The 23,857-nt window shown below is 42.0% G+C and overlaps 1 protein-coding gene across 1 annotated transcript in view; it reads left to right on the top strand.

Moving 5' to 3' along the window:
- ATL3 (atlastin GTPase 3) overlaps positions 1-23,359 on the top strand; it is a 68,767-nt gene extending 45,408 nt beyond the window's left edge. The window contains exons 6-13 of the mRNA XM_053560595.1: positions 3,097-3,153; positions 3,970-4,062; positions 5,587-5,725; positions 12,346-12,473; positions 13,089-13,145; positions 13,971-14,042; positions 16,500-16,931; positions 17,939-23,359. Coding sequence (XP_053416570.1) covers positions 3,097-3,153; positions 3,970-4,062; positions 5,587-5,725; positions 12,346-12,473; positions 13,089-13,145; positions 13,971-14,042; positions 16,500-16,931; positions 17,939-18,025 — 1,065 coding nt within the window. The 3' untranslated portion in view covers positions 18,026-23,359. The remainder of the gene's footprint in view (positions 1-3,096; positions 3,154-3,969; positions 4,063-5,586; positions 5,726-12,345; positions 12,474-13,088; positions 13,146-13,970; positions 14,043-16,499; positions 16,932-17,938) is intronic.
- Positions 23,360-23,857: the final 498 nt, after the last annotated feature.

The following is a 23,857-nucleotide window of genomic DNA, read 5'->3' as shown; positions in this document are numbered from 1 at the left end:
AGAGAGCGGGTGTTACCTACTGGTCTCCATCACAGCTAGGAAATTAGGCAAGACTAGCTATTTTGTTGCCAACTCCTAAATGTCTATACTTACCAGACCTTTATTCTTGGGCCTCCAGTTTCCCCAGAGAAGATTAAATTTTTTTTTTTTTTTTTTTTTTTTGTAGAGACAGAGTTTCACTTTATTGCCCTCGGTAGAGTGCCGTGAGTGTCACACAGCTCACAGCAACCTCTAACTCCTGGGCTTAGGCGATTCTCCTGCCTCAGCCTCCCGAGTAGCTGGGACTACAGGCGCCCGCCACAACGCCCGGCTATATTTTTGTTGCAGTTTGGCCGGGGCTGGGTTTGAACCCACCACCCTCGGTATATGGGGCCAGCGCCCTGCTCACTGAGCCACAGGCACCGCCTGAGAAGATCAAATTCTTTAAACTCCGGCCTTGCTGTGGCTACAGCAGGGTGTGAGGCCTAAGGAGTCCACTGTTCATTGTGTAGCTTTGACTTAAGTGTCTGTTTCCACTAAGATAAGAGGACTCACTCTGAACCTCAGCTGAGTTTGGTACTTAAGTGAGGGTTTTAGTTTTGGGGTTTATCCTCTCCAGATGGTGATACTCCTCATCTTCTGTGGGGACAGGAAGAGTATGGGGGCTGTCTTCAAAGAGCTTTACACATTTTTTTCATTGTTAGCCCCACTCTCACACCCCCTCCTGCAAGGTAGCTCTATGCTCATAATTTCTGAGCCTTTCAGGGATTTTGCTGAGAGAATCTGCATATTTGCCCCTGCTTCTCCCAGATTTCTTGGTAGGATAGAAAAAACCAGAACTTGAGATGGTTGTTATTTGTCTGTTTCCACCAGAGTGTTTTTTTTTTTTTTTTTTTTTTGTAGAGACAGAGTCTCACTTTATGGCCCTCGGTAAAGTGCCGTGGCCTCACACAGCTCACAGCAACCTCCAACTCCTGGGCTCAAGCGATTCTCCTGCCTCAGCCTCCTGAGTAGCTGGGACTACAGGCACCCGCTACAATGCCCGGCTATTTTTTGGTTGCAGTTTGGCCAGGGCTGGGTTTGAACCCGCCACCCTCGGTATATGGGGCCGGCGCCCTAACGACTGAGCCACAGGCGCCGCCCTGTTTTTTTTTTTTAGACAGAGCCTCAAGCTGTCACCCTGGGTAGAGTACCATGGCGTCACAGCTCACAGCAACCTCCAACTCTTGGGCTTAAGTGATTCCCTTGCCTCAGCCTCCCAAGTAGCTGGGACTATAGGCACCCACCACAAAGCCCGTCTGTTTTTGGTTGTACTTGTTATTGTTGTTTGGCAGACCCAGGCTGGATTCGAACCCACCAGCTCTGGTGCATGTGGCTGGCGCCTTAGCCGCTTGAGCTACAGGCACCAAGCCTCCACCAGAGTTTTTAACAGCTCTTTTCTGCTATCATGTTTTTTCTATCCTCTTTGTCCTGTGAATTTATTTATTTATTTTTTTTGTAGAGACAGAGTCTCACTGTACCGCCCTTGGTAGAGTGCCGTGGCGTCACACGGCTCACAGCAACCTCTAACTCTTGGGCTTACGCGATTCTCTTGCCTCAGCCTCCCGAGCAGCTGGGGACTACAGGCGCCCGCCACAACGCCTGGCTTTTTTTTTGTTGCAGTTTGGCTGGGGCTGGGTCTGGGTCTGAACCCGCCACCCTCGTCATATGGGGCCCGCACCCTACTCACTGAGCCACAGGCGCCGCCCTGTCCTGTGAATTTATTTATTTAATTTAATTAAAAAAAAATTTTTTTTTGAGACAGTCTCACTATGTTGCCCTTGGTAGAGTGCTGTGGCATCACAGCTCACAGCTCACAGCAACCTCTAACTCTTGGGCTTAAGCAATTCTCTTGCCTCAGCTTCCTGAGTAGCTGGGACTACAGACTCCCACCACAATGCCTGGCTATTTTTTTATTGCAGTTGTCATTGTTGTTTAGCAGGCCCCAGGACTGCTTGAACCCACCAGTCTTGGGGTATGTGGCTGGCACCCTACTCATTGAGCTGCAGGCACTGAGCCTATTTAATTTTATTTTTTAAAATCAAGATAGGGACTTACTGTGTTTTCTAGGCTGGTTTTGAACTTGTGGGCTTAAGTGATCCTGCTGCCTTAACCTCTCAAGTAGCTAAGACCACAGGCATGCACCATTCTGCCTGGCTAAGTGAATTTATTTCTTTTTGTTTTGCTCTGCTTTTAGTGAGGCTTCATGAAGAAATAGAGGTAAATGTACATGTAAAGCCTAACCTTAAAGAATTCATTCATTCACTTAGTCATTTGAATGGCACAAATATTACGGGCCCAGTACTTTTCTTGCTGCTGGACATACCATAGTGTACCAAACAGACAAATGCATGGAGTTTAAATGCTTAGGTGAAGGCAGGCACTCCCCCAGACAAGTAGAGGTAGAATGTATTAGGTGGTGGTAAGTGTTAAAGAGAAAAATAAGAAAAGGAGCTGGGTAGAAAATAACATGTGGAAAATTGTAATCTTTTTAGGCAGATGGCCATAGAAGGCTTCATTGAGAAAGCCGTTTGAGTAAAGACCTTAAGAAGTGCGGGGGCTGATCATGAGGATATTTGGGAGAAGGGGCATTACAGGGAATGGGAGGACTCAGTACAAAGGCCTTGAGTGTGCCCAGCTTGTCTGCAGATCCAAGTATGGCTGGATCATGCTGTAAGGACTGGCTTTTATACAGAATGAAGATGGAGGCTTTTGAGCAGAGGCATGGTATATAGCCAACCTTGTTTACAAGAGAGCCACTTCGGCTGCTGTATTGAGAATGGTCTGTAGGGAGGCAAGGGCTGAGGCAGGGAGACCAGTGAGGAGGCTGTTGCAGTATTCAAGCCACCTGGAAATAATGACCAGTCCGACTTTGGATTTGCGGATGAATTGAGGTATGAGATGTGAGAGAGGAATAACCAAGATTATTTCATGACTCCTGTGGGCTTTTGAAATTATAGAACTTTTGTCTCAATGTAAGTAGTATCCAGTCTGTTAAATGAATACTTTGCTAAAGAATAGCCATAGAACTGTTTAAGTAATTTTGCGTTACAAACCATAACTTTTCTTTTTTTAAAGCTCTTCACAGAATATGGTCGTCTGGCAATGGATGAAATTTTCCAAAAACCCTTCCAGGTAGAATATTAGCTATGGATATAATTCATATCTTTGTTTTGGTTCACACATCAGCACACTGCAGCTCAAAGGCCAAATCTGGCCTACCACCTGTTCTAATGTGACACGAGAGCTAAGAATGATTTTTACATTTTTAAATGGTTGAAAAAAATTGAAAAGAGGAATGTTTCATAATATGTGCAAATGATCTGAAATTCAGATGTCAACGTCCATCATTAAAGTTTTAGGGGAACAGCAAAGCTTGTCTGTGTGTTTCCTGTGGCTGCTTTCCCACTGCAGCACTAGAGTTGACAGTTGCTTAAAATATTTACTCTCTGGCCCTTCACAGAAAACCTTTGCTGATTTTTGCTTTAGTTAATTGTTTTTGAAGATAAGAAAGCATAGCAACATCAGTGAGATATGAGAAGTGCTTTTAGTATGTGAGCCTTATTTAATCTCCTTTCCAATAGTAAAAGCAGATCTGATTTTATGATTAGCTGGGACCATGTAGTTTTCTCTTTTGTCTTTTACTACATTCCCCATACTTGCCTTTAGGGCAGTGCCTTAATTTAACTTTTTCTCATCAATTTATTCCTTCTGTTCCTAGTAACCTGTGGGAATAAAAATAGCAGATGGGACATATTGGCCTCACATTTGGCTTAAACATGTCTTTCTAGTATTTATAAAGTTTTTAAGACAGTACAGAGTAGGTAAATCCTTTAGTACATTTCCTTGTTTCCTTTGCTGAAGCCTGGAATTATGTAAAGAAGAATTGCAATTGTTATCTTGAAAATGTTTATGCCTTGTTAAAGTATGTTCTATTATTTTCCTAAATAGACACTGATGTTTTTAGTTCGAGATTGGAGTTTCCCTTATGAATACAACTATGGACTACAAGGAGGAATGGCATTTTTGGATAAGCGTTTACAGGTAAGTCGTAATATAATTGTCTAAGGGATTATCTACATGTAGTGATAACCTTCTCATTTGCCTTTGGCATTTATATTTAAAGCAGATTATTGAAATTTGATGAGTGTGTTAAATATATATATGAATTTTATTACAAACTAGTAGTATTTATCTCTGGTAGAATTAAAGAACCAAGGTATGTAATGCGTGGGGTATACACTTGATCTTAGCAAAAAGGCTGAGAAGTGATGCACAGGAACTATAGGAAAAAACTCTGGGCGGTTCAGTGCCTGTGGCTCAAGTGGCTAAGGTGCCAGCCACATACACCCGAGCTGGCAGGTTCAAATCCAGCCCAGGCCTGTCAAACAACAATGACAGTTGCAACCAAAAAATAGCTGGGTGTTGTGGCGGGCGCCTGTAGTCCCCGCTGCTTGGGAGGCTGAGGCAAGAGAATCGCTTGAGCCCAGGAGTTTGAGGCTGCTGTGAGGTGTGATGCCACAGCACTCTACCCAGGGTGACAGTTTGAGGCTCTGTCTCAAAAAAAAAAAAAAACACTGGGCAAAAGCCCAAGCTTTGGTTATAACTTTTATTTCATATTTAAAACCAGGCTCTATCATGTCAATCCTAAGCACTCTGGGAGGGTGAGGTGGATGGATTACTTGAGCTTACAGGTTTAAGACCAGCCTGAGCAAGAGTGAGACCCTGCTTCTAAAAATAGCTGGGTGTTATGCTGGGCATCTGTAGTCCCAACTACTCGGGTTTGAGGCAAGAGAATTGCTTGAGCCCAAGAGTCTGAGGTTGCTGTGAGCTATCATGCCACAGCACTCTACCAGGGGCAACAAAGTGAGACTCTGTCTCAAAAAACAAAACAAAACAAAACAGGCTCTATATGTGTTTTTATAAATTACATTCAGAATTTTAGTTCTTTTTTTTTTTTTTTTTGAGCCCTCAAAGTCTTGGGCTCAAGAAGTTATTCTTGCCTCAGCCTCCCGAGTATGGGACTGCAGACGCCCACTACAATGCCTGGCTATTTTTTAGAGTTGGGTCTCTCTCTGGCTCAGGCTGGTCTCGAACCCGTGAGCTTAGGGCAGTTCACCGGTTTCAGCCTCCCAAATGCTGGGATTATAGGTATGAGCCACCGTGCCTGGCCAGTTTTTTTATTCTTATTCATAATTCCTACTTGTTTTGTTTAGAGATAGGCTCAGCCTGTTCTCTAAAACCAAGACACAGGAGTTGTCAGTTACTACTAACTGGTTAGAGCCTCCTTCATGCCCACAAACCTTCCTTTGTTCTTTTTCAGTATTGTGCAGTAGCCTTTTTTAAAAAAGAAACTCATTAGTACCTGTTGATTGTTAGCTACAGGAGTCAAGCTGTGGATGATCAAATTTATGCATTTATTGCTTCTTAGGGTTTTGAGTTTTTTTATTTGGCCTTTATAATCCATCAACATTGGGAAGGTTTCTTTCCTTTGTCCTCAGGCTAGTGATTTTGACTGAAGTAAATGAAATGGTTTTTGGTTGATGAATTGTTGATTTTTATTGGCAGGTGAAGGAACGTCAACATGAAGAAATTCAGAATGTTCGAAATCACATTCATTCATGTTTCTCTGATGTTACATGCTTTCTCTTACCACATCCAGGACTCCAGGTGGCCACAAGCCCTGACTTTGATGGGAAATTGAAAGGTATGTTACAGATGTTATTTTATTTTATTTATTTATTTATTTTTTGCAGTTTTGGCCGGGGCTGGGTTTGAACCTGCCACCTCCGGCATATGGGGCCAGTGCCCTACTTTTTTGAGCCACAGGCGCTGCCCAGAAAATAATGTGGGCTTTTTTTTTTTTTCCAGTTTTTGGCTGAGGCTGGGTTGGAACCCACCACCTCCAGCATATGGTGCTGGCGCCCTACTCCTTGAGCCACAGGCACCACCCAGATGTTATTTTATTTTTGAGATAGAGTCTCACTGTGTCACCCTTGCGTCATAGCTCATAGCAACCTCAAACTCTTGGGCTCAGCGATTCTTGATTTTTTTTTTTTTTGAGACAGAGTTTCAGTGTGTTGCCCTTGGTAGAGTGCTGTGGTGTCACAGCTCATAGCAACCTCAAATTCTTGGGCTTAAGCGATTCCCCCCAAGTAGCTGTGACTACAGGCGCCTGCTACAACGCCCAGTTATTTTTTTGTTGTAATTGTCGTTGTTGTTTGGCAGGCCTCGTTGGGTTCAAACCCACCAGCTCTGGTGTATGTGGCTGGTGCTCTAGTCACTGAGCTACAGGCAGCAAGCCTTTTTTTTCTTTTTTTTTTTTTTTTTTTGAGACAGAGTCTCACTATGTTGCCCTTGTGTCACAGCTCACAGCAACCTCAAACTCTTAGGCTTAAGCAATTCTCTTGTGTCAGCCCCCCAAGTAGCTGGGACTACAGGTGCCCACCACAACGCCCAGCTATTTTTTTAGAGATGGGTCTCGCACTGGCTCGGGGTGGTCTCAAGCTCAGGCAGTCCACCTGCCTTGGCCTCCAGAGTGCTAGGATACAGGCGTGAGCCACCACCCGGCCTCTAGATGACATTTTAAACATGTAATTTGATCTTTGTACTTAAAGAACAATGAACCAATTACGCATAAAACAAATGCTTAAGAGAAACAGTATGGTCTCTTAGTATGTATGTATGTATGTATTTATTTTTGGAGACGGAGTTTCACTATGTTGCCCTAGGTGGAGTGCTGTGGCGTTCCAGCTCACAGCAACCTCAAACTTTTGGGCTTAAGCAATTCTCTTGCCTCAGTCTCCCAAGTATCTGGGACTACAGGTACCCACCACAAAGCCTGGCTATTTTTTTCTTGTAGTTGTCGTTGTTTAGCAGGCCTGGGCTGGGTTTGAAACTGCCAGCCCCGGTGTATGTGGCTGGTGCCCTAACTGCTGAACTATAGGTGCCAAGCCAGGTCTCTTTAGTATTTAGAGTCTAGTTCAGATTTTGCTCCTTACTTACTGTGACCATCAGAATTAGTTTACCTTGGCTTCTTCATCTGAAATGGTGATGGTAATAGCCATTAATAATCTAAGAGACTTGTTATGGTTTTTAGTTTACAAGAGATACAAGTGCTAAATAAAGTAAGATAATATTTAGGTCAGCTGACATTTATTAAGTAAAATTCATTTCCCAAGGAGAGGTAGCATGACGCGTGGCAGAGCTATTATTTTCATCTTATTTGTAATTATAGTAAAAGCTGATGCTGGGTCATATGCCTTTGTGAGGAAGTGCTGACTAGAGAGTAGATGAGAGGAATCAGAGTAGGTACTCTTGGGCTCCATTATCTTATTTTTCTTCCTTACTCTTGAGGCCTTGAGTCATGTAATGGCTGGCCCTTACATGTGTTAAACTGAGCACTTTTGTTTATAAGCTTATCTGAGCTTCTCAGATTCTTGGTAAAGTGGTAATTATAGTAGTTGCTATTTTTAGAGGCCCAGCTGAGTTTGTACCACTATGTTAGGTACTTTCATACTTATGCTGCCAGTAATTCCGTGAAGTAGATATTATTCCCTTGATTGTACAGATGAGGAAACTGGCAAAAATAGTTAAGGAGGGCGGCACCTGTGGCTCAGTAAGTAGGGCGCCGACCCTGTATACCGAGGGTGGTGGGTTCAAACCCGACCCGGCCAAACTGCAACAAAAGAATAGCCGGGCGTTGTGGTGGGCGCCTGTAGTCCCAGCTACTCGGGAGGCTGAGGCAAGAGAATCGCCTGAGTCCAGGAGCTGGAGGTTGCTGTGAGCTGTGACGCTACAACACTCTACTGAGGGCAATAAAGTGAGACTCTGTCTCTACAAAAAAAAAAAAAAAAAATAGTTAAGGAAAGGAGGGAGATTATGTAATTTACTCAAAGTACTAAGCTAGTAAATGCTGGGGCATAGACCCATATCTGTATTCTTGTTGCCTAGAAGCCATACTGTGCTAAAATAGTAGTTCTTCTGTCACATTTTGGGAATGTAACAGAATTCCCAAAATGTATGTGGCTGGTGCCACATTCAAACCCAGCCAGTCATTTGGGGAAGTCATTTAGAGAATATGTCCTCTTTGGTTGTTAGGGAAACATGCCTTTCTAAGTGGAAGGTTTTCATAGCCTCATGTTAAATATAAAATGCTTTATTCATTTAACATGAGGCTGTGTTTTGAGACAGAGTTTCACTATGTTGCTCTCGGTAGAGTGCTGTGGTGTCACAGCTCACAGCAACCTCAAACTCTTGGGCTTAAGTGATTCTCTTGCCTCAGCCTCCCAGTAGCTGTGACTACAGATGCCCGGCACAACACCCGGTTGTTTTTTGTTATCGTCGTTGTTTAGCAGGCGCAGGCCAGGTTCAAACCTTCCAGCCATGGTGTATGTGGCTGGTGCTGTAACTGGGCGCTGAGCCTAAAATGCATTATTTAAAATTTTAAAATCTAAGGATAGGGCTTGGTTTTGGGAGAGAAATCTTCAGAAAGCACTGGAACTGGAACCTTTTACCTAAAAAATAGTTTGGCCTGATTTGGTGGCTCACGCTTGTAATCCTAGCACTTTGGGAGGCCGAGGTAAAAGGACCACTTGAGTTTGAGACCAGCCTGGTCAACATAGCAAGGTCCTATCTCTACAAATAATTAAAAAGAAATGAGCTGAGTGAGGTGGTGTACACCTGTGGTCAGGAGGCTGAGGCAGGAGCATAGCTTTGAGCCCAGGAGTTTGAGGCTGGGCAGTGCCTGTGGCTCAAAGGAGTAGGGCGCTGGCCCCATATAACGGAGGTGGCGGGTTCAAACCCAGCCCGGCCAAAAACTGCAAAAAAAAAAAAAAAAAAAGGAGTTTGAGGCTGCACTCCAGACTGGGGAAAAATCGTGAGAGACCCTGTATTTTTTTTTTTTTTTTCCGCACTTGGTAGAATGCCATGGCATCACAGCTTACAGCAACCTCCAGCTCTTGGGTTTAGGCGATTATCTTGCCTCAGCCTCCCGAGTAGCTGGGACTACAGGTGCCCACCACAAAGCCTGGCTATTTTTTTATTGCAGTTTGGCTGGAGCCGGGTTTGAAGCTGCCACCCTCGGTATACGGGGCTGGAGTCCTACCCACTGAGCCAGAGGGGCTGCCCTTTTTTTTTTTTTTAAAGCAGTTGCAAGGGAGTTTTTAGAGTTGAGTAGGGAGAGAACTTTTTTTAGGTATATAATGCCCCATTATTAGCTGTACTTTGACCATATTTCAAGTGAAGATTTTTTCATCAGTGATAGGGAAAGTGTCCAAAGTAATTATTAAATGAAAGATGGATTAGGAGAGGATCCTCTTTTTGCCTCACGGTGGTCTCAGATTATCAGGTATAACATACTAAAATGGTATTCTTTCATATTTTTAATTTTTTTTAGTTATCTTGCATGTTGTTTAATTTTTACTTGATATATTGTACATTGCATTCAATATTAATCAAAACAAAACAACCTCCAGGGTGGCGCCTGTGGCTCAGTGAGTTGGGCGCCGGCCCCATATGCCGAGGGTGGTGGGTTCGAACCCAGCCCCGGCCAAACTGCAACAAAAAAAAAATAGCTGGGCGTTGTGGCGGGCGCCTGTAGTCCCAGCTACTCGGGAGGCTGAGGCAAGAGAATCGCTTAAGCCCAGGAGCTGGAGGTTGCTGTGAGCTGTGTGATGCCATGGCACTCTACCAAGGGCCATAAAGTGAGACTCTGTCTCTACAAAAAAAAAAACAAAACAACCTCCAAACATCAACTGGCCCAGAAAAGTGCCATGTGCAAAGAAAAATATTGGATAAAATTTTATGAATAGTGATTTAGCATTTAAAGATAAGGATTTAAATTGTATACTCTTACATAATTTTTAGTATAACCATCAAATGTTTCCATAGTTACCAAAAAGAGAAATACATACAAAATAGTAACTGTGACAACATTCTCTAAATTATTGAAACTTTAGGTTTCAGAAAGACATCCTAGAAAAGTCATTCCACTCTTGTTATCCAATGATACATTATTTTCATCTGTTAACTACAATATTATTCTATTCTATTCTATTCTTCTGAGACAGTCTCAAGCTGTCGCCCTGGGTAGAGTGCTATGGCTTCATAGCTCATAGAAAGCTCCAACTCTTGAGCTCAAGTGATCCTCTTGCCTCAGGTTTTTTCAATTTTTAGTAGAGATGGGGGTCTCTGGCTGGTCTCAAACTCTTGAGCTCAAGCAATCTGTCTTGTTCTCCCAGAGTGCTAGGATTATAGGCGTGAGCCATTGCACCCTGCCGAGTTCTTCCCTTCCCACTTTCTTCTTCTCTCTTTTTTTTTTTTGGAGACAGAGTTTCACTATGTCACCCTTGGTAGGGTGCTTGGTAGAGGGCTGTGGCGTCACTGCTCACAGCAACCTCAAACTCTTGTGCTTAAGCGATTCTCTTGCTTTAGCCTCCCAAATTTATGGGACTGTAGGCGCCCGCCACAATGCCTGGCTATTTTTCTGTTGCAGTTGTCATTGTTGCTTAGCTGGTCCTGTCTGGGTTTGAACCCACCAGCTTGGTGTATGTGCCTGGCACTGTAACCACTGTGTTACCTGCACCAAGCCATCTACCCACTTCCTTTTCAGTTGATGCTTGGAAGCCAGGGGTCCTCAAACTTTTTAAACAGGGGCCAGTTCACTGTCCCTCAGACCATTGGAGGGCCAGACTATAGTTAAAAAAAAAAAAACAAAAAACTATGAACAAATTCCTATGCACACTGCACATATCTTATTTTGAAGTAAAAAAACAAAACGGGAACAAATACGATCACATTGCCGCGTGTGGCCCGCGGGCCGCAGTTTGAGGACCAGATAATCAGAATCTTTGTATTTTAATTCTCCTGTGTCTTCATAGTTGCACCAGCTAATTCTTACTTTGTAAAAGAATTCTGTTTAATGGCTCTCCTGAACTCTCTATGGAAACATTGTAGAGGCTGCAGAGAAACTCACATTTCCTGAGTTAGTGGCCTTTTCATCTTAAAGTGGCCCAGAGGGCCTCTGAGGAGATTATAAAAAATAATTATCACGAGGTACAGGTGCTTATATTTCTGGGGTTTTTTTTTTGTTTGTTTGTTTGTGTTTTTTGGCAGAGTCTCAAACTGTTGCCCTGGGTAGAGTGCATTGGCATCATAGCTCACAGCAATTTCAAACTCTTGGGCTCAAGCAATTGTCTTGCCTCAATTTGACAGGGGTCTTGCTATTGCTCAGCCTGGTCTCAAACCTGTGAGCTCAGGCAATCCACACGCCTCAGCCTCCCAGAGTGCTAATTAAAGGCGTGAGCCACTGCGCCTGGCTGCTTCTTTTAACATTAAAAAACTAACACTCAAATAGTGACTTAATTTTATTGGTTTTAAGTGGGTAGTGTGGGGTTATGACAATGGCCTGAGACAAATTGAGGGATTGGTAATAGATTTGTTGAAGACCTTCTTTATGAAATTTCTTTTTTTTTTTTTTTTGTAGAGACAGAGTCTCACTGTACCGCCCTCGGGTAGAGTGCCAGTAACCTCTACTCACAGTAACCTCTAACTCTTGGGCTTACACCTCAGCCTCCCAAGCAGCTGGGACTGCAGGTGCCCACCACGACACCTGGCTATTTTTTTGTTGCAGTTTGGCCGGGGCTGGGTTTGAACCCGCCACCCTTGGCATATGGGGCCGGCGCCCTACTCACTGAGCCACAGGCGCCGCCCATGAAATTTCTTAAAAAGTCAAATTTCTTGAAAGGCTAGGGAGTAGATCAAATATCCCAGAAGAAAACCCAGGGTAGCATAGTCTGTATGCAGTGTTCCGTTCTTTTTTTTTTTTTTTTAGGAGACAGTCTTACTTTGTCTCCCTTGGCAGAGTGCTGTGACATCACAGCTCACAGCAACCTCCAGCTCTTGGGCTTAGGCGATTGTCTTGCCTCAGCCTCCCAAGTAGCTGGGACTACAGGTGCCCACCACAGCGCCCAGCTATTTTTTGTTGCAGTTTGGCTGGGGTCGGGCTTGAACCCGCAACCCTCTGTATATGGGGCTGCGCCCTACCCACTGAGCCACAGGCGCCGCCAGTGTTCCATTATTAACAGGAGAGGACTCTGTGCTGCAGAGGGGAAGGAGACAGATGAAGGTGCTTTGGGGTGGAGATCTTTCAGCAACCTGGTCACAGCCAGAAAGTGTCAAAACATACAAAATGGCGCTACCTCCTTCCACTTCCAGCTAACAGATGTTAAAATTATTAGATAGACTGTAATGATTGTGTTTCATGTTCACCTTGATTGAATAAGGCTGTGTGGCTTATTGTTTCCTTCTTCATGGTCCTGTGAACAGATATTGCTGGTGAATTCAAAGAGCAATTACAGGCTCTGATACCATATGTGTTAAACCCCTCTAAGTTAATGGAAAAAGAGATCAATGGCTCAAAAGTCACCTGTCGGGGACTATTGGAGTATTTTAAGGTAAATATTTGCTTTAATTATTAAAATATTTGATTTTTGTTAAAATCAACCTACCTTGTAAACCAACTTGAATTTCAATGTTTTGAAACTTAGGGGAAACGTTTTCTGGGGGAGATGGTAAAAGGCATTTTCAGAGACCTCAGTGTCCTTCCAAGCGTGGGCCACTGGGTGGCAGTATCAGTCTAAGAACCAAATGGATGTTCTTTGCACTCTCTTAGAAGAGTAAATGACTGTGGCTAAAGGAAGATTGTTCCTCGGAGGACGATGGTGTGGACAGGAGGTGGTTAGGAAGTTGCTGTGTGTAGGAGGAGATCGCACCTAGATGTTACACGACTACCTCAAGGCGGATGGTCACTCTGCCCCAGGTAGTGGTGAGGCCAGTGTGCATGGGGTGTCGGATGGGACCCTAGTCTTCCTAGGCTTGTGCTGCTTGAGAACATTTTTAGTTAACTAAAAATGCTAACATACACTCACAGGTGTGTTGTGTTTTTGCTAATTCCTGGTTGTTGATCTAGGTCTTTTGGAAAATAAAGTTGTATGGTCATTGTTTCTAAAAAAGTATGAATAGATATGACAGAATGACATCATAATCAGTTCTTATGTTTATATTTTAAGGCATATATTAAAATTTACCAAGGAGAAGATCTGCCTCACCCCAAGTCAATGCTTCAGGTAAGCAATTCTTTGACATACTGAACGCAGCCCTTTAACCACTTGAGTTGCCCCACGCACAACAAACAGAGCCCTCCACAAAGAGAACGCGGTCGCTCTCCTTGCTCATCGTGGAGGTCTGTTGGTTTTTGGCTTGCTTTGCAGCAACATGGCTGCCCTCTGGTTTTCTTATCTGTATTCCTGGTAGTACAGTTGAAACAGAATGGCCTCTCCACATTGGGCCTGATCTTCCCATCAAACTCACTTTGGAAAACAATTACTATACCCAGGTAAAACATACCCACTATGTTAGATAAGTAATTTCCTGTCATGCCCTGAACTATTGTTATCTATTTACTGTTCACTAATTGGGTTTTCTTATTTTCAACTAGAAAAGTGTCATTTGGTTAAAACTTATAATTTCTAACTTTCAAAATGCTGAACTTAAGGCTATTTGTTACCAAATGTTGATTTCCTTAGTAGCAAAACATTTTCATAAAGGGAGATAGAGCCTGGCATTGACATGGTACAGATACTTTTTTTTCCTTCTTTTTTGACTCATCTATTTCTTACATTAAAGCAAAGAATGAAATTTTCCTTGATTTTTGGATATTTAATTTATACTAGTGATTCTTATGTATAATACAGATTTTTTTGGTAGGAAATTTGGCAGAAAAGGTATATTTTATTTCATCAGTTGAACTGTATGAAAACCTAAAAATTAGCAGAAAGTTAATAAAAAACAAACAATGGAGAATATGGTGAGAGTTTTTTTTAATTGAGTTATTTGTAGAAAGAATGTTAAAAGAGGAAGAGTTTATAGTTCACACTTTCCTTTCTTAAAAGGCCACTGCTGAAGCCAACAATTTAGCAGCTGCAGCCTCTGCCAAGGACATTTATTATAACAACATGGAGGAGGTATGTGGTGCATATGTTTTATTCTGAAATATCTATAACCTGGGCATTGTTGCTGTCTTCAAAAGCCCAACTTGATCTTTCTTAATGTATCTTAAGATGATGAGGCAACAAAGCTATAATCAGGTATCCTGATAATCAGGGCCTTCTAATTATTACCTCTTCTTCTCTTTTTCTTTCTTTTCTTTTCTTTTCCTTTTCTTCTCCCTTCCTCCCTCCTTCCTTTCCTTCCTTCCTTTCTTGTTTCCATCCATCCACGGAGTCTCATTTTGTCACCCTCCTTAGAGTGCTGTAGAGTATAGCTCACAGCAACCTCAAACTCTTGGACTCAAGCAATTCTCTTGCCTCAGCCTCCTTGTTAGTTGGGACTATAGATTATAGTTGGCTATTTTTTTTTTTGTTTGTTTGTTTGTTTAGCATGCCTGGGCCAGGTTCAAACCCACCAGTCCTGGAGCATACAGCCCATGCCCCAACCACTGAGCTATAGGCACCCAACCTTCTTTTTATTTTTATTCTTTTTTTTGAGACAGACCCTCAAGCTGTCGCCCTGGGTAGAGTGCTGTGGCATCACAGCTCATAGCAATCTCCAAGTCCTGGGCTCAAGCAATTCTCCTGCCTCCGCCTCCCAAGTAGCTGGGACCACAGGTGCCTGCCACAGTGCCCGGCTATTTTTTGGTTGCAGCCATCATTATTGTTTGGCGGGCCTGGGCTGGATTTGAACCCGCCAGCTCAGGTGTATGTGCCTGGCACCTTCGCAGCTTAAGCCACAGGCACTGAGCCATTTATTTTTATTTATTCTTTTGAGACAAGAGTCTTACCTTGTCACCCTTGGTAGAGTGCTGTGGCATCATGGCTCACAGCAACCTCCAACTCTTGGGCTTAGGCGATTCTTTTGTCTCAGCCTCTGAGTAGCTGGGACTACAGGTGCCCAGCTATTTTTTGTTGCAGTTTGACCAGGGCTTGGTTTGAACCTGCCACCTTCAGTATATGGGGCCGGCGCCCTACCCACTGAGCCACAGGCCCCGCCCTTTTATTTTTAAAGACAAAATCTCATTCTGTTGAGATACTAGTTCACTGTAACCTTGAACTTCTGTGTTCAAATAATCCTCCTGCCTCTGCCTTCCACGTAACTGGAGCTATGTATAACCACCGTGTCCAGCTAATGTTTTATTTTTTGTAGAAATGGGGTCTCACTGTGTTGTTTAGACTGGTGTCAAACTCCTGACCTCAACTGATTCTCCTGCCTTGTCTTCTCAAAGTGTTGGGATTACAAGCATGAGCTTCTAAGCTTGGCTCAATCCTTCTAGTTAGCCCCATTTCTAACTAAGGCTTTCTTTTCCTTCTTTTTCTCCTTTTTTAAGAGGGTCTTACTCTGTTGCCCAGGCTAGTGTGCAGTGGTACCATCATAGCTCACTGTCACCTCAAACTGCTGGTTTCAAGCAATCTTCCTGCCTCAACCTGCTGGGACTGTAGGCATATACCACCATACCAGGCTAATATTCTTTTCTGTTCTTTTCTATTCTATTCTAATTTTTTAGACAAGGTCTTACTATGTGGGCCTAGGCTGGTCTCAAGTTCCTGGGCTCAAGCAATCTTGTTTTGGCCTCCCAAAGTGCTGGGATTACAGGCATGAGCCAGTGCATCCAACCTAACTAAGGTCTTCTTACCATGTCACTGTTCTTTCTGATTAATTGCATTCTGGCTATTTAAGTGTGCTTTTCAAAGGATATGAACCCAGACTTTATTGGTTTCAGTCATGCTTTTTTTTTTTTTTTTTTGTAGAGACGGAGTCTCACTTTGTCACCCTTGGTAGAGTGCCGTGGCATCACACAGCTCACAGCAACCTCCAACTCCTGGGCTTAGGCGATTCTCCTGCCTCAGCCTCCCGAGTAGCTGGGACTACAGGCACCCGCCACAGTGCCCAGCTACTTTTTTGTTGTTGTTGTTGTTGCAGTTTGGCCAGGGCTGGGTTTGAACCCACCACCTTGGGTATACAGGGCCGGCGCCCTACTCACTGAGCCACAGGCACCGCCCATGCTTTTTTTTTTAGAGACAGAGTCTCGCTCTGTCACCCAGGCTTGAGTGCTTTGGCATCATAGCTCACAGCAATCTCAGACTCTTGTGCTCAAGCGATCCTCTTATCTCAGCCTGCCAAATAGCTGGGACAGTAGGCATACACCACCACACCCAGCTAGTTTTTCTATTTTTAGTAGAGATGGGTTCTTGCTCTTGCTCAGTCTGGTCTCAAATTCCTGAGCTGAAGCAGGCTGGGGAGCTCAGCCTCCCAGAGTGCTGGGATTACACATGTGAGCCACCTCACTGGCTGGGTCTTAGTTATCTTTTTAAAATCAACTTCTAATATCTTAAAACATTCTAACCTTTTTGTTGTCTTTTCATTTGTTTTATTTGGCACTTGTTTTTGAAGGGATTTTCAACATATTGTGTCTTTGCTCTTTTTAGGTTTGTGGGGGAGAGAAACCTTACTTGTCTCCAGACATTTTAGAGGAGAAGCACTGTGAATTCAAACAACTTGCTCTGGACCATTTTAAGAAGACAAAGAAGATGGGTGGGAAGGATTTCAGTTTTCGTTACCAGCAGGAGTTGGAGGAGGAAATCAAGGAACTGTATGAGAATTTCTGCAAGCACAATGGTAGCAAGAATGTCTTCAGCACCTTCCGAACGCCTGCTGTGCTGTTCACAGGCATTGTGGCTTTGTACATAGCCTCAGGCCTCACTGGCTTTGTTGGGCTGGAGGTTGTGGCCCAGCTGTTCAACTGTATGGTTGGACTGCTGTTAATAGCACTTCTCACCTGGGGGTACATCAAGTATTCTGGTCAATATCCTGAGCTGGGCGGAGCTATTGATTTTGGTGCAGCGTATGTATTGGAGCAGGTAAGTGGTGTCCCTGAGGAGCTGAGATTTGATAAAGGGCAGATATTTGTGCTTCTGTTATAAAATATCTGTTTAGAATTTCACAGTGAAAGAACACTTGAGAAACTTCCTTTGGCCATTGTTTATTGATAAGCTTTACATTTTACTATCCAGTTTTAGGATATTAATATTTATTCCTAGTATTTTGTGTCTATACCTAAAAATGGCCCTTAGATGAAAAAAATGTTCCAATTTAGACATATTTTTGTTTCTCATGGGCAACTTAAAATTACATACTTTTCAGACACCATTTCTATGTGTTCAATTTCTTGAACCCCATGAGTTAATTTGCTTCATTGAAAATGAAGAGTTTTGGGTGGCGCCTGTGGCTCACTAAGGCCCTGGCCCCGTGTACTGAGGGTAGTGGGTTTGAACCCAGCCTGGCCAAACTGCAACAAAAAAATAGCCAGGCATTGTGGTGGGCACCTATAGTCCCACCTACTTGGGAAGCTAAGACAAGAGAATCACGTAAGCCCAGGAGTTGGAGGTTGCTGTGAGCCTGATGCCATGGCACTCTAACTAGAGGGCAACATAGTGAAACTCTGTCTCAAAAAAAAAAAGAAAAGAAAAGAAAATGAAGAGCTTTGAGAAAAATATGAACTTACCGGTTTTGAGTCCTATTGGGTTAGAAAATGGATGGCTTTGCCTTCATTTAAAATCTTCCAGTAAGCCTGTGGCTTTTTGACATTGACATGATCTTCAGTTTTACAGATGTTTGAGATGACTTTTCTGAGTAATGTGACAGATGAGTTAGGTTAAGCAGCTTGTGAAGACAGCAGAGCAAATGGCTCAGCTGACTCTCCTGGGGGTTAGCTGCTGCCACAGCCTTTCGTCACCATGGCAGTTTTGTTCCCCTACTTTCTGTGACATACTGATGATGGAGAGCGGCTTTTGAAAGTTTATGGCCAAGGACTTACTCTCTGTTGTATTTTATTAACTTACCTGTTGAATGTAATGGACTTTTGCAGGCTTCTTCTCATATTGGCAATTCCACTCAGGCTGGTATGAGGGAATCAGCTGTTGGAAGACTACCTATGGATAAAAAACCTCAATAGCATCTTAACCTGAGGATCTAACAGGAATCCGGCCAACCCCTACTGATTGATGGGTTTTTGCTGTGGCCACATCAATGGCAGATCTGAGACCATCCAGGAAGAGCCGAAATGTGGCATTGTAATAAATGAACTGACCTCTCCTGTGTTTTCAAATTCTTAAACACATTTCCATATCTGTTGGGAATGCTTCTTTTCCTTGCTATTGTAGATCCAAGCCTGTGCTTATTTTCTTGTCACTTTCGCTTTGTGCACTTTATGGGGGAGAAAGCTAAAGGCAAAAAATGGAAATGCAGCTTTTCAGTGCTCTCTGTGCCGCTCAGCGCCTTCAAGGTTGAGTCCGGGGTTCTGTAGACACAGTGGGGAGGGCATGAGGATGACTTCATGAAAGGTGCCTTTTGGGGTGAAACTTCATAGGTCTTTACTCTTTTGAGAAAAATTCCTTTCATAAAAGTTTACAAAACTTGGAAAAACTTCAGAACTAAAGAGTAACTAAAAATGATGCCATTACACTTCAAAAATCTTATTTATAATATTACATGATACTGTTTGCCATATAGAGTAGAAAAATTAATTATATTTAAATATACCATATTCATTCTGAAATGTAAAGTTTTTTATCCAACAGGCTGACAGTTTTGTTGTAACGTGCTCTATTTGTTTTGGTTCTTATAGCTTCTTTCTAGAAAGAGAAACATATATTCCTTGAATAACAAAAGGAATGAGCTAGATATTGTAAGAAAAAAGCTGCATTAAAAGGAATCACATGACCACCGAAAAGTTATTTGAACTTGTGCCTTGGTCAGGTTAACTGTAGATTTTATATGTATGTAGTTGTTCTGTACAACTCTTACATACAGTTGTCACTTGAGAGGCTCTGTTCTTGAGAGTCAGCCCAAGAACAGAACTTTATTAAGAATTAGAGGAAAGATATTACCAAATATTACTGCCTTTAATTAATGTCTTATTTCATGTGGCTTAACAGTAATTAGTAATTAAATAACATGATAATAAGGTCTATATCCACAAATGTTAATTTGCACACTCCTATGCACTGTCCAGTGTTCTAATAATGAAACTGAAATTACCAGTTTTATTTAGTGAGTCTTATTTAACTTCATTTTTGACTAGTCTGGTAGCTTTAAAATAGCTTTTACTTAGTTAAAACCAAAGTCCTATGCAAATATAAACTATCTAAAATTAATTTTTTTAATTTACCTTGATTATGTGATAAAAGTTTTTATCTGTTAATTACTTTTCCCTTTGGTTTATAATGGTAAATTATGGATTTAAAAACTCTTAAAACTTGCCTGTAAGTATTCATATAAGCATCCAAGTATGTGAGCCTTAATTTTTGAGATAATTTAGTTGTGTGGGTGGGAGGTACAAAGGCTTACATAAAATATGATTGTAAATTTTATATGCATCAAGTATGAATGGAAGGTAGGAAAAGTCTCTTCTAGCATGTCATCTCTTTATCAAGTAATTTTTTTGACTAATACTTTATCACTCAAGTATTTTTTAAGTCTTACATTAATTCCAAGCACTTAAATATATTTTTCATTTTTATATGCCATCTTGAAGTTCTTGCTATTTTACTCACTTGCTGTTACATTTTAGAAAAATTCTAGCTTGTTCTAAAAACCGTTTACTTATGCTCATCAGTGATGGCAAGCCTGACTGTTAAGTTGAAAGCTTCTGACATTTTGGTGCATTTTCAGGTTGCCTCTCATCTGTCTGAAGGTTCATACTTTAATTACTAGGTCCTATAGGTTTTGCAATACTTAGCTTTTAGTATATTCTGTAAGTATTCATAAATTTGTAGGTTGCAGAATAATTGTCAAAAGTGGTCCTACTTGTAATGGCGAGAAGGGATAATTTGTCTAAAACCCATTCTAATGTATTAGGTCTTTTTTTTTTTTTTAAGTAAAAATGTATAATTTAATGAAATCTTAGGATTTAGTTACTGTTTTAATTCACTATTTCTGTTTTAGTCTTATAAGTTTAATTACCCAGAGGAAGGCCCTTTTTTGGTCCATATTAGTTAACTTGTTCTGCTTCTTGAAAATGTTGATAAAGTTGATGATTTTATATCAGCTTTTTCAATAACACATCCATTCTCATTGCTAGCTATAAGTAGTGCTAGGGAGATTTATAACCAGGTTGCAAAAGGACTTACATGTTAACTTCTCTCAGTTTGTGATTTGTAGGTGGGAGCTCAGATTGTGGGTGTTTGCCCAGTGTGTGCTACCCTGCTACTCCTGCAAGCCTTTTCCTTCCTCCAAGGCAGCTTTAATTTGCACATTCCTAACACTAAATGGAGCACATTCCTATTAACACATAAAAGGAGGTTTCCAATATTTTCTATTAAAATAACTCATAACTTCTGGGCAGTGCCTGTGGCTCAAGGAGTCTGACACCAGCCTCATATGCCAGAGGTGGTGGGTTCAAACCCAACCTTGGCCAAAATCTGAAAAAAAAATAATAATAACTCATAACTTCTTTCAGAAGAAGTCAAATGTTGCTAATTAACTTGCAATTAGCTTTTTTTTTTTGAGACAGTCTTTGTCAATTTCATTAGCGCGCTGTTGCGTCACAGCTCACAGCAACTTCAAACTCTTAGGCTCAAGCGATTCTCTTGCTTCAGCCTCCCAAATAGCTGGGACTACAGGCACCCGCCACTGTGCCCTGCTGTTTTTAGAGACGGGATCTCTCTGGCTCAGGCTGGTCTGAAACTTGTAAGCTCAGGCAATCCATCCGCCTCAGCCTCACAGAGTGCTAGGATTACAGGAACTTGCAATTAGCTTCTTAGAGTAAAAATAAAGAATTCCACTTTCACTGAGAAATCTATATGATTGTTTTGTAGATAAAATGAGGACAAACTATCATGTGTGATGATAAAAACACCTTCAGAGTAAATGCCTTATTTTCACAGTATACCAAGAAATCTTTTTATGTTTTAACATCTATTTAATACTTGGTAAAGTTGGCTGTGAACATTATTTCTGCTTTACTTTTTCTTTACTTCATTTGGAGTAAAATGCTTTGGGCAAACAGAAAGACCATGTGTCATTTTATTAGTGGACCATGTGTTTATGTAGCTCATAAAACGGTGCCTTGGTATGTTTGCATGTATGTATGAGTTATAGTAAGATTAAATAGATCGATTCAAGTCTAGGCAAAAGCAGGAAAACAAATATTTTTTCCTAGGGTATTTTTTTTTTTTGTAATAATGTAACAGTGTGGAAGTCTCCATAGAGCTATGGCTAACCTTTGGATGTAACAACATTTTAGTCAAGGTATGAGGGTATGATGAAGACAGACATTAGCTGTGCAAATACAAACTATATACATGGTTGATTTTTTTTTTTTTTTTAATGACATTGAAGCCTGCTGAAAAGACCATTTGCAGTTGAATAGCTTTCCTTATGTTGGTCTTATTGTAGCTGTGTTTGGACTGATGGCTGTCTTTTATATTGGAGTGCACAATACCTACCTAGAAGCCTTGTTTAAAGAAAATTCAGACTCCCAACTTTATACCCAGGAATTGCCTCAGTAGATCTGGCTGTGGCCCTGGAATCATAGCTTTATAAACAGTGGTACAGAGAGAATGCCCACAAGATGGGAAGTACCAAGGGTGTAGTTCAGTATCATTCGGTATCAGCTGGAGGCAAGTGGACACCTTTTACCTGAGGTTCAGAATACACAGTCTCCTACCATATACAATCACCAGGAGTTTACTGTGTTCAGAGTAGTAAGGATGCTCTTAATCCAGAGATCACTTAAACTCCTTAAAGCTGTTACTTTCTAAATTGTCATAGTGCCTTCTTTGAAAAAAATGAATGTATAAGTATCCTATATATTAACAGATGTAATTAGGATTTTTAAAAAGTAGTTTGGATAGCTGGGGGTTTTGGTGTTTTGTTTGTTTTCCAATTTAGAGACGAGTCTCGCTCTGTCACCAGGGCTAGAGTGCAGTGGTATATCTAGCTCACTGATCTCTCAAATACCTGGGCCCAAGCCATCTTTCCACCTTAGGCTCCTGAGTAGCTAGGACTGTAGGTGCGCACCACCACACCTGGCTAATTTTAAAAAGTGGTTTTTTTTCCCTTCTTCTTCTTTTTTTTTTTTTTTGGTAGAGACATTGTTGATCAGGCTGGTCTTGAACTTTTTAATTTCAAGTGCTCCTCCCACCTTGGTCTCCCATGGCTTTGGGAATATAGGTGTGAGCCCCTGGGCCTGGCCCTGTTTTTCTTTTTAAAGCAAAATTCAGCACTGTGACTAGAACCCCTAAATCTTTTGCTTACAGAGAACTTTTTTTTTTTGAGACAGAGCTTCAAGCTGTCGCCCTGGGTAGAGCTGTGGCGTTACAGCTCACAGTAGCCTCCAACTCCTGGGCTTAAGTGATTCTTTTGCCTCAGCCTCGCAAGTAGCTGGACTACAGGCGCTAGTTGTAGTTGTCATTGTTGTTTGGCAGGCCTGGGCTGGATTCGAACCTGCCAGCTCTGGTATATGTGGCTGGCGCCTTAGCCTCTTGAGCTATAGGCACCGAGCCTTGCAGAGAACTTTAAATCACACATAAAAATAATGACGATAAAAGAGGGACAGGAGCATACTTTTGATAGTGATATAAGTACCCAATATCAGAAACTTTTCTCAATAGGTCTAGGGGCAGAAAGGTGTGTGTGTTTTTTTTTTTGGGCGACAGTCTCATTATGTCACCCTTGCTAGAGTGCGATGGCGTCACAGATCACGGCAACCTCAAACTCTTGGGCTTAAGCGATTCTCTTGCCTCTGTCTCCCAAATAGCTGGGACTACAGGCCTCTGCCACAATGCCTGGCTATTTTTTGGTTGCAGTTGTCATTGTTTAGCAGGCTCAGGCTGGGCTTGAACCCACCACCCTGTGGCCACTTCCCCTACTTACTGAGCTACAGGTGCTGAGCCTAAGGAAAGGTTTTGAAAGAAATTTTTTTAGGAAGGAATTTAATGTGCCAGAACAAAAATTTTAATGTTGTATTTTTATGATTAAGGGAAGATTGCATTGGTTCCCAAAGTTTTCTAGTTTAGATGGATAAATGCTGTCACGGACATAAGCCTTAAAGGAGTTAATCTTGTACATATATAAATTTTCCTCAATTTTTATTTTGTTTTTTTTTTTAAAGATTTGTTAGAAGTACTTTCTGCTAAACCCTTGCCTTTGAATGGCTTTAAAATTTAATGTAGTTTTTTTTTTTTAATGTGCAATGGATGAGATTATGCTTAGTATATTAAAAGCATGTTTCTGTTTCACTCCTAGTTGTAAGATCATTTAATGAAATAAAAATCACAACACCATGTTTTCTGTGTTTTTTCTTTCTCTATTCTTTGATATGGGAAGATCTGTGAAATAGAATTGGGCTTGGCAAGGTGCCTGGATTTCTAAGGGGATGGGTAACCTGGAGTAACAGGTGGAGACGGTGTGGTTTGAGTTAACTTTCTCTGTCCTACAAAGTTATACTGAGCTAGCAACTTAATAACCTAGTACTGGAAAAGGCTCTGCTGTTGGAGTTGCTTAAAAGTGAACCTGTATTTTATTTATAGTGACATGGGCTTAGGAAGACCTCTTTTTTTTTTTTTTGGTAGAGACAGTCTCACTTTACTCCCCTTGATAGAGTGCTGTGGTGTCACACGGCTCACAGCAACCTCCAGCTCTTGGGCTTACGTGATTCTCTTGCCTCAGTCTCCCGAGCAGCTGGGACTACAGGCGCCCGCCACAACGCCCTGCTATTTTTTTGTTGCAGTTTGGCCAGGACTGGGTTTGAACCCGCCACCCTCGGTATATGGGGCCGGCGCCC

This window comes from Nycticebus coucang, chromosome 14 (genome assembly GCF_027406575.1).
Source record: "Nycticebus coucang isolate mNycCou1 chromosome 14, mNycCou1.pri, whole genome shotgun sequence".
Classification (NCBI taxonomy): Eukaryota; Metazoa; Chordata; class Mammalia; order Primates; family Lorisidae; genus Nycticebus; species Nycticebus coucang.
The sequence above is the reverse complement of the archived record's forward strand: the minus strand, read 5'-3'. Positions and strand labels throughout refer to the sequence as shown.